Source organism: Lithobates pipiens, unplaced genomic scaffold, assembly GCF_037356315.1.
Source record: "Lithobates pipiens isolate NorthernLeopardFrog02 unplaced genomic scaffold, aLitPip1_a1.2 Scaffold_22, whole genome shotgun sequence".
NCBI classification, from domain to species: domain Eukaryota; kingdom Metazoa; phylum Chordata; class Amphibia; order Anura; family Ranidae; genus Lithobates; species Lithobates pipiens.
The window spans coordinates 99170150-99183639 of record NW_027507784.1 but is presented as its reverse complement, the minus strand read 5'-3'; the positions used below and the strand labels follow the sequence as shown (position 1 = coordinate 99183639).

General features: G+C 41.0%; 1 protein-coding gene across 5 annotated transcripts in view; it reads left to right on the top strand.

Annotated features, from left to right (window-relative positions):
• TLK1 (tousled like kinase 1) overlaps nt 1-7699 on the top strand; it is a 378243-nt gene extending 370544 nt beyond the window's left edge. For all 5 annotated transcript variants that reach the window (XM_077447985.1, XM_077447984.1, XM_077447982.1 and 2 more), the window contains 4 exons: nt 2494-2629; nt 3715-3826; nt 3909-4016; nt 5666-7699. In XM_077447985.1, coding sequence (XP_077304111.1) covers nt 2494-2629; nt 3715-3826; nt 3909-4016; nt 5666-5842 — 533 coding nt within the window. In that variant the 3' untranslated portion in view covers nt 5843-7699. The remainder of the gene's footprint in view (nt 1-2493; nt 2630-3714; nt 3827-3908; nt 4017-5665) is intronic.
• Nucleotides 7700-13490: the final 5791 nt, after the last annotated feature.

Here is a 13490-nt window from a genome sequence, read left to right as displayed (position 1 = left end):
AAATGTCATCACAGAGACAGTACAGGGAACTTCACAGGGCTGTTTGTCAGTTGTGGATTTGGATTCTAATCCCTCCTGACCTCCCAGCAGCCGGGTGTGTGCGAATTCCTGTACCCTGTAGTGCACCAGATTAGTGCACTTAGTAAATCGGAGTTCCACTCGTTTTTTCGTTTATTAAAAGTCAGCAGCTACAAAGTGCCATCATATCTACTATGGGCAGTGACACGCAACCGTGACAGCTTACGGCCGGACACGCACTGAGCTCTGCCATTGGCCAGACAATGGTCCCAGAAGATCGCTGGCAGAGAGGGGCCGCCTAGTAATTTTTATTGTTAAAAGTCAGCAGCTACAAAAAAAGTGTATCTTCTGACTTTTAATAAAAAGACACTCACCTGTCCCACAATCCAGCGCCCACCCGAACCCTCCATTCTCTCCCCTGCCTGTCCACGGCACTGGCAATACTACTGTGGGCATCCAGGTGTGACATCTTGCAGCTTGCTTCACAGCCAGGTGCGCATGTCTCTCTGCGCTGTCCTGCACAGCCGGACAATCTTCTGGGACTTGTGATGTGTCCAAGAAGATTAGAGAGGAAGGGCTGCCTAGGTGGCCCAAGCGGAAGTGGGAGCATGTCAGTAATAGTGATGTATCGCGGAATCGAAACGAATTGAATCGTTGACCAGATGATCGTAATCGAATCGTGAGACCAGTGAAGATGCGCACCCCTAATCTCACTGTAAATAGGACCTTTCATGCCATATTCCTATTACAAGGGATGTTTACATTCCTTGTAATAGGAATAAAAGTGATCAAAGAATTAATTTTTGGGGAAAAAAGTGTCGAACTAAAATAAGGTAAAATGAACAATAATTTTTTTTTTTTTAAAGTGCCCCTATCCCCATGTGCTCACATGCAGAAGCGAACGCATAGGAAAGTCCCACCCTCATATGAAAATGGTGTTCAAACCACACATGTGAGGTATCGCTGCGAACATTGGAGCGAGAGCAATCATTTTGGCCCTAGACCTCCTCTGTAACTCAAAACATGTAACCAGTAAAAAAAAAAATTGAAAGCGTCCCCTATGGGGATTTTTAAGTAGCGACGTTTGGCGCCATTCCATGAGCGTGTGCAATTTTGAAGGGTGACATGGTTGGTATCTATTTACTCAGCGTAACTTCATCTTTCACGTTTTGCAAAAACATTGGGCTAACTTTAGGCTCGGTTCACACCGTACGCGGCACGACTTGCCGCGCCGCGACCTCAGCGGCGACTTGCAAAACGACTTCTGTATAGAAGTCAATGCAAGTCGCCCGAGGTCGCCGCAAAAGTAGTACAGGAACCTTTTTTCTAAGTCGGAGCGACTCGAGTCGCTCCTATTAGAACGGTTCCGTAGTACAGAACGGGGGCGACTTGTCAGGCGGCGAAGTCGCCTGGACATGTCGCCCCTGTGTGAACCGAGCCTTACTGTTTTTTTTTGTTTTTTTTAAAGCACAAAACTGTTTTTTTTTCCAAAAAAAAGCATTCAGAAAATTGCGCAAATACTGTGCGAGATAAAAAGGTGCAACAACCACCATTGTATTCTTTAGGGTCTTTGCTAAAAAACATATATAATGTTTTGGGGTTCTATGTAATTTTCTAGCAAATAAATGATGATTACATGTAGGAGAGAAATGTCAGAATTGGCCTGGGTGCTCCAGAACGCCTGATGGTGCTCCCTGCATGTTGGGCCTCTGTATGTGGCCACGCTGTGTAAAAGTCTCACACATGTGGTATCGCCATACACAGGAGTAATAGCAGAATGTGTTTTGGGGTGTAATCTGTGGTATGCATATGCTGTGTGTAAGAAATAACATGATAAAAGGAAAAAAAAAAAAACTTGATTTTGAAAAGAATGGTGGGAAAAAATGACAACTTCAAAAAACTCATCATGCCTCTTACTAAATACCTTGGAATGTCTTCTTTCCAAAAAGGGGTCATTTGGGGGGTATTTGTACTTTTCTGGCATGTTAGGATCTCAAGAAATGAGACAGGCTGTCAGTACTTCAGATGCGATCAATTTTCAGATATTGGCACCATAGCTTGTGGACTCTATAACTTTCACACAGACCAAATAATATCCACCAATTTATACTTTTTTTTTTTTTTTACCAAAGATATGCAGTAGTATAAATTTTGGCCAAAATTTATGAAGAAAAATTACTAATCTGCTAAATTTTATAACAGAAACGAAGAAAAAATTTATTTTTTACAGAATTTTCGGTCTTTTTTCTTTTATAGTACAAAAAAATAAAAAACACAGCGGTGATTAAATACCACCAAATGAAAGCTCTATTTGTGTGAAAAAAAGGACAAAAATTTCATATAGGTACAGTTTTGCTTGACTGAGTAATTGTCATTCAAAATGTGAAAGCGCCAAACGCTGAAAATTGGTCTGGTTATTAAGAGGGTTTAAGTGCCCAGTGGTCAAGTGGTTAAGCATGTGAAATTCTCTCCCAGGTAATATTCTTCTTGTCGATGGTACAGCATGTGGTGAGATTAAAATAACAGACTTTGGGTTGTCTAAAATAATGGATGATGACAGCTATGGTGTGGATGGAATGGACCTGACCTCACAAGGAGCTGGAACATACTGGTGAGTTTACTGTTCTTTAGAACCAAATGTTTCTCCTCTAAAGCACATTAAAGTGGTTGTTGAGCCACCATATCATATGTATCATATGTATACCATACCATACCATATGTTATTAAATGCTATGTGTCCCAGTGCCTGTGCTGTATAAAAAAAAAAATGCTGATCTGTACCTTAAAGCGTCTCCCTGCGTTCATCTGACTCCTTGGCTCTCTTCTCCCCAGAGGAGAGGGGAGGAGAAGCAGAGAGCTGAGGAGTCACGTGAGCGCCGGAAGACGCTCTAAGTTACAGATCAGTATTTTTTCTTTTTATACAGCACAGGCACTGGGACACAACATTATATAACAGATGGTATACATTTATCGTTTTTTTTTTTTATAGCAGCAGGAGGGGGGATGGGCAGTGTCTGGAGCTGACAGACAGGGAGGGGAGGAGGGAGAGGATGGGGGAGAGCAGAGAGGAGACACAGCAGATGACGGAGGCACGTAAACTGACCACGGTGTAGAGGCTTAGCAGCCATGATAAACCGTGGTCCGTTTACGGGGGCAGGATCAGCCTGGTATTTTAGGTTATACAGAGGGCAAAATTACACAGCACAAGCACTGTGCTATATAACATGCTTTAAGGGAACAGGATCAATTATCATTTATTTATTTATTTATTTTTAAGGGTAACAAACACTTTAAGCCTCAGTTCACATTAGAATGCGGTACGGCTCTTGCGATCTGCAGCGGGTGTCAGTACAATCTTAAAGTCCACCCAAAATGCAATATGTTTACATGCTACAGATCGCATGGTACAAACCAACCTGTTTGCAGTGCGTTCCCAACATTTCTACATGCAAGACTTTGATGTGGATGCAGTGCAGTTTGAGTCCATTTAAAATGAATGGGTTCATATTGCCCTGCACTGAATTGAATGTGAATTGTATAGGAATGCTGTGCAGTCCCTGTGCGATTTATATGCCATTCATAGTGTGAACCTAGGCTGAATATTCTTGAGTAGCATGCTTTTTAATTCTGTCTAATAATAATAATGCTGTGTTGTTTTTATGCTTGTATTAATAATGTTGTTCTGGAATCTTACAGGTACCTTCCCCCAGAATGCTTTGTAGTGGGCAAAGAGCCACCAAAGATTTCCAATAAAGTAGATGTGTGGTCAGTAGGAGTCATCTTTTTTCAGTGTCTCTATGGTAGGAAGGTAAGAACCGTTGGTTAGGCATATTTTTGGTAATATGTTCACAGGAAGTAAAATGCTTAAGTTCATCCCTATTGTTTTTCAGCCATTTGGCCACAATCAGTCACAACAAGACATATTACAAGAAAATACCATACTGAAAGCTACAGATGTTCAGTTTCCTGTGAAGCCTGTTGCAAGCAATGAAGCCAAGGTAAAACATATCAAATTAAATCTTCTAGACAACTACTTCCTCTAATCGTACAGGACACAGGAACTATCTATTCTTAGATCATGGGTTTTATTCCAGTAAAGTGGAAGTCCACCCTAACACTTAAATTCTCCCTGCAATCATTCATGTGAGCTAAGTTCAGCCTTATGCCTCAAAATGAAAAAATCCCAGTTTTTTTACCTTTATTTTGCAGTATCCAGTGCCATCACATGACTTCTACTTCCCTCTGAGCATAAAATCAGCCAGTGGGTGTGGTTACTTAAAGCTAGTGACATCACTTCCTGGGAGGGACACGGTTCCTGTGTAGCCAGTGGAAGTATACAGGATGGGATGAGCTGATCATGGGTTCCCACCCAGTGTTAATAATAATCAATAAGGATGCATTATACATCCTAATTCATGAGAAAATTAAGAAATAAAGAGTCTTCCACACAGGACACATAGGGGGTATGCAGTGCACATGCACAGTATAGCTGTGCTTGGGCCTGAATCCAGACTAGCACAGGAGAATGGAGCTAGACACTAGTCATACTAGTGGAAACGGAGCCTTAGTGTATGTTTCCACTATTGTGGCCCCACAATTTTCACAATTTAGAGTGCGACTGATGCAACTTTGATCCAACTCCACACTCTCTGGATCGAAGTCGCATCAAAAGTAGTGCAGGTACCTTTTCAAAGTTGCTGACTTTCAAAGTCACATAGATGGGAATGGGTGCCATTGAAATCAAAGGGCTGTGACTTGTAATACGACTGTGTGTCCAAAGTCCCATGACAAGTCAAACTAGTGGAAATGGAGTGTATGCAGAAACCTAGCATTGCACCCACAATCTGCTGATCAAAATCAGACCAAAAGCAAAGTATTTTGCTTTGCAGTGTCTAATATTTAGTTTCATGTAATATATTTGATTTCTGATCTTATCTTTGTGTATGGCCAGTGGGGAGGATATGCATAGTGTGCCAATCTTGCAGTGCAGTTTGGTAAATTAACATGTTTAGGCCTCATGTACACTGCTGCTGGTAAACGGACGTTTAGGAGCAGTTGGGCATTTTTTTTCAGCTGCCCCTGAACTCTCCTCTGTTATCTTATCAGTACATGTACACAGGGTAGTTTATAGTCGTTTCTAGGCAGTTGAGTTTTGGAACGCAAAAAATGGGTTCAGGACGGATGTTCAGAGGCATTTGAAACGCTAAATGCCTGTAACAGCCTGTAACCGTTGCTAAACACGGTAGCTTGCGTTTTTAGCACCATTTTGTTTATACCCGTTTTTAATTTTACTGGAAAAAACACTTCTAGATGCAAACACGGCATGTAAACGGACGTTTTTAGATGCCAGTTTCTAGCTGTCAAATCGTTCAGGAGAGGTTAAATAACGCCTCGTGTACATGAAGCCTTAGGCATCTGGGGAAGGAGTTTGATATCTTCTGTTGTGCAGGCAGGTGATATGGAAAGCCACAAAATTGCAACAGCACATAGTGGTGTCAGTATCCTGACTGCTTTGTGGCAGGGGTGTGTGAATCACAAGAGAGGCTAAAAATATTACAGGTATTTTGACAGGTAAAACTGTGCGTAATATAAATGTACTTCATCTCTCTGAAATTCTCCTTTAAACTTTATTTTCCTTTCCTTTTAGGCATTTATTAGGCGGTGTTTAGCTTACCGCAAAGAGGACAGATTTGATGTTCACCAGCTGGCGAATGATGCCTATCTTCTCCCACATATGAGAAGATCCAACTCTTCAGGAAACCTGCATATGTCAGGGCTAGTGGCCTCTCCCACCACACCTACGTCAAGCATCATTTCATACTGATACTCAGATCTCGGCTGGCATGAATCCTCCTACACTAGCTTTCAGGTGCAAGTTTTAGTTTGAAGCCGAAGCAAAGATTTGAGTATTTTTATTTTATTTTCCCCATGACAAAGGATATGTTTGAAGACATTTGTGTGTTTTGGGGATGTATCTTCTTAGTGTTATTTGTATGGTGAGCGAAGACAAGACTGTGAAGACCTCTATCCTCTGACTGTAATGTTTGACCTTGGCCTCGGTGTGCTATAAAGCCATTTTCAAGCTACTGGGAATAACCTGGACTCCTGTCTCCTGATCCCTTGTAATATTATAGGTTGGGGGCCTACGTCAAGACGCACGTGAGCTTGAGTTCGAAACCAGGTTTGATTGCTGTTCAACATGGAGATTCTTTTTTTTTTTTTTTTTTTCCGTTAGAGGGGACATTGTAAATATTCTTTGTAATACTAAAACACAATTGGTTGATACTGGAGAGTTTTAGCAGGAAGGGTATTTTTCATTATTTACTAAAGCAAATTGAAATTTAAGATTAAAATAAAACTTGCATAAGGGAACGCTTGCTGCCCTATCTTGGACAACTGTCAATAAAAGAGAGGGGTAGTCACAATATTTTTTTTCTGTATCTTTTTTCTTTTCACTTTGGGCCACGTTTATATGGAGCTTCTGAATAGAAATGTGAAGGTGTTTCCTATAGCTCAAAGTTCAATCGGGTACTTGTTTCTAATAGAGTACAGGAAAAATATGATTGGTTGCTAGAAGCGACATCTCCACATTGCTTTCAGACACTACACACGAGGACCTGTCACTTTGTTTTATTTTCCGGTTTTGAGTTTTAAGCACACTCGCTTTCAGGATTTTAGAGCTCTATTAATCATTCCACCTAATTTCTTGTCCCTTTTTTGTTTTTGAATTCTTGCACACATACCACATCCAGTAAGGTACCAAAAGCTCTCAAAACTTTATGAATAGTTTTCTATGCAGGATAATGAGAAATTCCCTTCTGTCGCTGGTGTATATTGTTGTACAGATGTCATTTTCAGTTATACATGTGTTTTCAGCAGCTTTTTCCCCCCTGTACAAATGTTTGAAAGTATCCCCCCCCCCCCCCCCCCCCCCTATTTTATTTTTTGTCTCCTTGATGGCGCTATCATTTGCTGCTAAAATAACTTCTCATTTTGCAAATCGATAAACTGCTTCTGTAAAAGGAGCAAATCAAACTGCTTATGGTCCTGGACTCTTCATTAACAAGCATGTGTAACTCATCATAGACAGTACGGTGAGCCTGTTCCTGGTATCTTACATTGGCATGTTGATGACATAATAAGGAGGTTTTTGTTTGGTCATTTTACCTGTTGGGAAGCTCCTCAATCAATGCAGGAGGCTGTCAGTGTAAAAATACTTTGAATTCCTTCTGCTGGCTTAAAATGGTGTTAGATCACAACCTACATGATTATTATTATTATTATTATTTTTTTTTTTTACTTTCTAATAATCTAGTATGCTAGAACTGATTTTCCAGACCGCTGTACTTCTTTACTGCACAACCATGAGGCGGCACTTAGCTGACAGAATCGAGCAGCTGTTTCGCCGCGTTGTAATAGCTCGACAACCTCTGCGGCCTCCAATAGCATTTATAATGTTTTAAAGGCAATTGTGTAATTTTGTTCATGTTACAGAAAAAAAGAGGCTGTATTAAGGCAGATAACCATTTAATATTGTACAGTTGACTGTGGCTCTCGTTTCCAATGTTGCGATTTTCATTTTTCATTGTACATAAATATACATTAACTGTCTCTTTAAGATGCTGCTGAAATGTAGAGAATGTAGCCAAACAGTAATAAATAATGAAAATTTAAATTTAAAGTTGGTGTGTGTTTTTTCTTCCCCTTTGTAACCATAATTGAAAGTGGAACCATTGATATACCGACAAAACGCTTAGCATCTGCTCAGGGATTAATTTTGTTTATCCTTACGCTGCTTTGGTTTATCAATTCATCCGACTCCTTATGTGGGTCATTTGGGAAAACCGTTTTGCCCATACATTAGGGTAAAAGAAAGCTCCCTGTGGTAAAGCTCCTGCACTCGGCTGTCTGGTGGTCTGTGTCCTCTTCTTCCCTTCCATTCCAACACTGCAACTTCTATCAGTCCTTTCAGTATTCTATACTTCAAGGAGGATCCAATCACTGTGTTACCCCACCACTTGGTGGTAGGAGACTCAATCTGGTTAAGCAGGGAGTGAAATCTCTCTACAGCAGGGAACTGGTCTTTGTGATTTTCTTTTACACTGACCACATTGCTTTAGGGCAGGGGTCTCCAAACTTTCTAAGCAAGGGGCCAGTTTACTGTCCTTTAAGCTTTAGGGGGGCTGGACTGTGGCCAATGGGGAGTAGATAATGCCACAGAATCAGTGCTCCATCATTGGTTTTAATGCGTGGATTAGTGCCCCATTGTTGATATTAATGAGAATAATAGTGCCCCTTCATAGGTGTCAGTAGGGGGAATGATGCTCCGTCATTGGTACCAGTTGGTGGAATAGTGCCCCAAGGTACAGATAAAGGCAAGCACATCTGGACTTCTGGCCACAGTTTGGAGACCACTACTTTAGGGATAAGAGAGACAATCTCAAGCATGTCCTTTGCAGGGTCCTTGATGTTTCTCACATACAGGAGGCCTGGTATATGTCCGTCAGTGCAAATTTCATTGGAGCTGCTTTACAGCAATCAATCTGATTTAAACCTGTATCATAGGCTGAATATGATTGAGATGCAGCCAGCAAAGAGGGAGGAAGTTCCACATATTCATGGAGTAGACTTTTCTGCGACCTGTAGCTTCCTGCGTTTTCTCCACATGGGTAGGGGAGATTAGGAACAAAGGAATATAGATTGTTAACCTAGTAAAGTGCAATTCTTTAAGGTAAAGTTGTGTTGATACAGAATTAACAAACCATGTGCTATCATAAGTCCCTTTTTTTTTTTTTTTTAATCGTGCATTGAATTATGCATGAATTCTACTAAATCTGGATAAAGAGCTGCCTACAATATGCCTCACATTTTTAGCCAATCTAGGATATTCTGCTAGTGCTTTTGACTCAGAAAGTGGTCTTCCTGGTCCCTATTACTTTAGCAAGGAGGGTATCAGAACTGGCAGCCCTTTCCTGTAGGGAATGGTTTCTGACACACCATAAAGACAAGGTAGTGCTTCATCCTGTTCCCTCTATTTGGCCAAACGTAGTTTCATCCTTCCATCTAAATCAAGACCTTGTCTTGCCTTCCTTTTTTCCCAGGCCTGAGTCACCAGAGGGCAGGGCCCTTCTCACATTGGATGTGGTAAGGGCTATAAAGGTGTATTGGAAATTGCTGGGGTAATTAGTTGGTTGTACTCATTATTATTTGTCCTTCCAGAAAGGGCAAGCTGGCTGATAAGTTGACCATTTGATGGTGGATTCAGCAGCTGAATTATCAAGCCTATGGCTTGATAGAAAGGAATACATCATTTTTTGTGACGACTCTCTACCAGGAGTGTAGGGGACTCCTGGGCTATCTGTCATCAGACCTCAGTGGAACAGGTATGCAAGGTTGCAACCTGGTCTTCAAATCTCACCTTTTACATGTTTTTTTATAAGGTGGATGTAAATGCTGCTAAAAATTGGTGCGTTTAGTTGCAGTGTCGTGCAGGCTGCTGTGTAATTATTATTTTTTTATTTTTTTCTTGGGCCTGGAAGTGGCGGCTGTCTCTCCCTCCACTTGTGAGCAGTGCTTTGGGACATCCAAGGTAGTCCTATTTATTAAGCCTACTCTGTGTCCCGTGATGTACAAAAAAAGAAAACTGGATATTTGTACTTACCTGTACAATCCATTTCTTGGAGTACATTACGGGGAAGAGGAATAGTGCCCCAGAATCTGTGCCAGTGGGAATATAAGTGCCTTGTATAATTTGTTAGAATGGTTCCCTAAAGGTTGGACAAAGGCAAGCAAAGGGCCACAGTTTATAAATCAAGGCTTTAGTATAGAGTATTTTGTGGCTATGAGAATTGTAGGCTCAACACAATTCAGCCAAGCCCATTTTTGGTGCAGCACATTTTGCACGCACATGTCTTTTTCGTCTTAGGGGATCCATCTTAAGTTCTAAAGCTGTGGGGGATGACTTTCTTTTTGGTTGTACATACACTATAATGGAAACCGGAACTGAGCGTTATATGCAAGGCTGGCTTCCTTATGAAATGCTACTTATCTGCCTTAAAGGTAATTGAATAAAGATGTGATGCGCTAATTACAAAACATTCAAATAGCCACAACAAAACTAAAATTGTGCAATTATAGAGCTATATAAAGTGCAACCATGCATAAATCAATCAGAGAATATCCATATACATATATATCAATGAATTAAAAAACCATGCCGGTGATTAACTAGTGCAAAAAAATTCTAAAAAACATAAATTTTAACGTATAAAATAAGATATATGCACGTGTTCAACGTGTAAAAAATGAAACTGAAAATATATATGTGCAAAGAAAAATAGATGAATATTAAATCCAAATAACAATAGTGATTTGTGTAGAATGTCCCATACACAATCAAATCAAAAACGTGCAATTCGGTAAGCACACTCAATTAAACGTGCAATGTGCTGGGTAATAAGTCCATTCGTGGTGATCCGTGCAGATGGTGTAAATGCTATACAATTACCTCACTGCTGTGGGTAACACAGCAAAATTAATAATGGACACAAATTCAAAACGTGCAATTCGGTAGACACACGGAATTAAGCGTGCAACGTGCTGGGTGATAAATCCATCCGTGATGATCCGTGCAGATAGTGTTAATACTATGCAATTACCTCACTGCTGTGGGTAACACAGCAAAAGATAGTAATGGGCACCAAGGTGATTGCAGGGATGGCTGTATAAACAAATTTTCTTTGGGAGACTTCTTTTGGCTTCCTCATGGATGGTAGGTAGACTCAGGGGAATGAATCAGAGAAAACTGCCATAGTGTAGTTGTTTTTTAAAATATAGCAATTTATTTAAATAGTTTAAAACTACTCACAAGTGAAGCAAAAAAGATAGGCACATATGACAGACAGCAAGCAAAACCGGATACGAACGTCACTTCCGGGTGTCCAGCAATGGCAGTGTTGTCATTTTTTCAGTCAATGTTTTCTTTTTATTGAATGCAGAACTTGACTAAAGGGTGTTTTTAAGTTGATGTAAAGGCAAATTTTAAAATAAAGTAAAATCGGGCGAGATTTAGGAGTAGGCTCATATTAATTTAGTAACGCGTTTTTTGCGTTATAGATGGCGGCTTGGGAGGGTCCTGGGAAAATGTCAGCTGGGAAAGGTGATGTGTAAACAAACATTTCATGGAATGGTTTTATGATGTTGCTGACCTTCTCCCGGCTACACTGCGAAACCTATTACATTTTATGTGAAATATAAAGGCTTGTTATTGCTATTGTGACCTGAGGGTCAAATAACAGAATCAAAATATGAACCTAATCCAGATTTGTGAACATCACCTAGATGTAATAAAATGGTTCATGTGTCACTAAAGCTAGCAGTAGAATAAGGGTTGCTAGTCGTTATTTCTGTGATCATCCTCAGAAGGACAATAGAGGCCGTCTGTCAGTGTCGGGGTATTTGCCAATTTATTGTTTGTTTGTTTTTTTTTCATGCAAGAAATATTCCTCTTAAGCCCTCTCAAACCTTGCTCACATTGATGTAGAATACCATCCAGAGCAGTTTGTTGTAGGGGACTTGTTACGCCTTGATCCCTGTCCCATTGGAAGCAGACATGGAAAACATTGGGCAGCCTACAAGCTGGCACCAATATCAACAATGGGACATCACAAGCAGCATTCAAACCCCTCAGCTTGAATGCTGCTTGTGATGTCGGGTCCATTCCAATCATGACCGTGATGAGCACCCTAGTTAGGTCGCTGGAGAATGAACTGTGTGATGCTTGACTGAGAAGATTTTGAAAGAGGGGTTGAGGCTGTAAGCAGGCTACACAGTTAAGTTCTCCGGAGAACAGTGTAAGGCCCCACCATAGATGGAGCAAATTTCTTTGCTGCAACCTGTTTGCACAATTTCCCCATCAACACAATGTTGATAGCCGAATCCCTCCCCACCAGAAGAACATGGTGATTATTGCTAGCGGTTAAATCTCATGTAAAACCTGGCAGGCTGGCTGTTCCCAAGTTGATTAAGCGATCAACTTGGGTACTTTCAGCCTGCCCCTACGTGGCTTAAATCTCAGCTGGTTCCTGCTGAACTGGCCAAGACTCAAACCGTCTAGGGCTAGCTTAAGCTCCTGTGTTAAAACATGCAAGCTCCTGGAGGGTATGATAAGGGACTATATCTACTTCCCACCCGGCCAATGTATATATACAGCCGGATGGGAGCTCTCGCCTTCTGACTGGACGTTCCTGAAAGTCCTTCAGAAGGAGGGGGATTACACAGCTGCGCAATCCCGATGCGCTCGTGTCACCCGAACAGAGCGCATCTCGGATCGGCAGGATGGTTCTGTGATTGGCCCTCCTGATCACATGATGGCTGTGTCCAATCACAGTCGTCATGTGATGTAAACAAACAGCCGGTTGCTAAGCTAGGCAATTGGCTCTCCTCTCCTCACACGGAAGTCGTTGCTGAGGAGAGCGGATCGCTGCAGCCGGCTTGTGATCAGTGAGTATAAGCTGTTTTTTACAGCTTTTTACTCACTGATCACCAACCTAGTGTAACACACATGTCCCCAAAACACACATCCCCAAATAATAAAAACACATGTCCCACTAAAATCACATGCCCCAATGATTATCTGCACACGCATGTCCGTGATCACCTGCACACATCTGTACATGATCATTTGCGTACATGTGTCCAAACCAATTATTATACACTTGGGAATGGAATTTTTTTTATCAAAAACATGTAGCAGAATACATTTTTGCATAAATTTATGACAAAATTCGATTTTAATGGATTTCTTTTCAAATAGAAAGAAGAAAATAGTGGGTTTTGTTTTTTTTTTTCCAAATTTCCGCTATTTTTTCATTTATATCGCAAAAAATAAGTCGTGAATAAATACCACCAAAATAAAGTTCTGTTTGTGCAAACAAAATGATAAAAATTTCATTTGGGTACAGCATAGCATCACCGCGCAATTGTCATTGAAAGTGCGAGAGTGCTGAAAGTGGAAAATTGGGCTGGGAAGTAAGGGGGCGAAAGTGCCCTGTATTGTAGTGGATATACAAGATTTTAGTAATGAAAACGGTATCATTGGCAGTAATCAACATGGATTCATGAAGAATTGTTCTCGCCAATCCAATCTATTAACCTTCTATGAGGAGGTGAGTTGCCATCTAGATAAGGGAAGTCCCGTAGACTTGGTGTATCTAGATTTTGTAAAAGCATTTGACACAGTTCCCCATAAATGTTTACTGTACAAAGTAAGGTCCATTGGTATGGTCCAGAAATGGCTACAAGGGTGAGTTCAGAGGGTGGTGATAAATGGGGAGTACTCGGAATGGTCAGGGGTGGGTAGTGGGGTCCCCTAGGTTTCTGTCCTGGGACCAGTCCTATTTAATTTGTTCATAAAACAACCTGGAGGATGGGATAAACAGTTCAATCTCTGTATTTGCAGACAATACTAATCT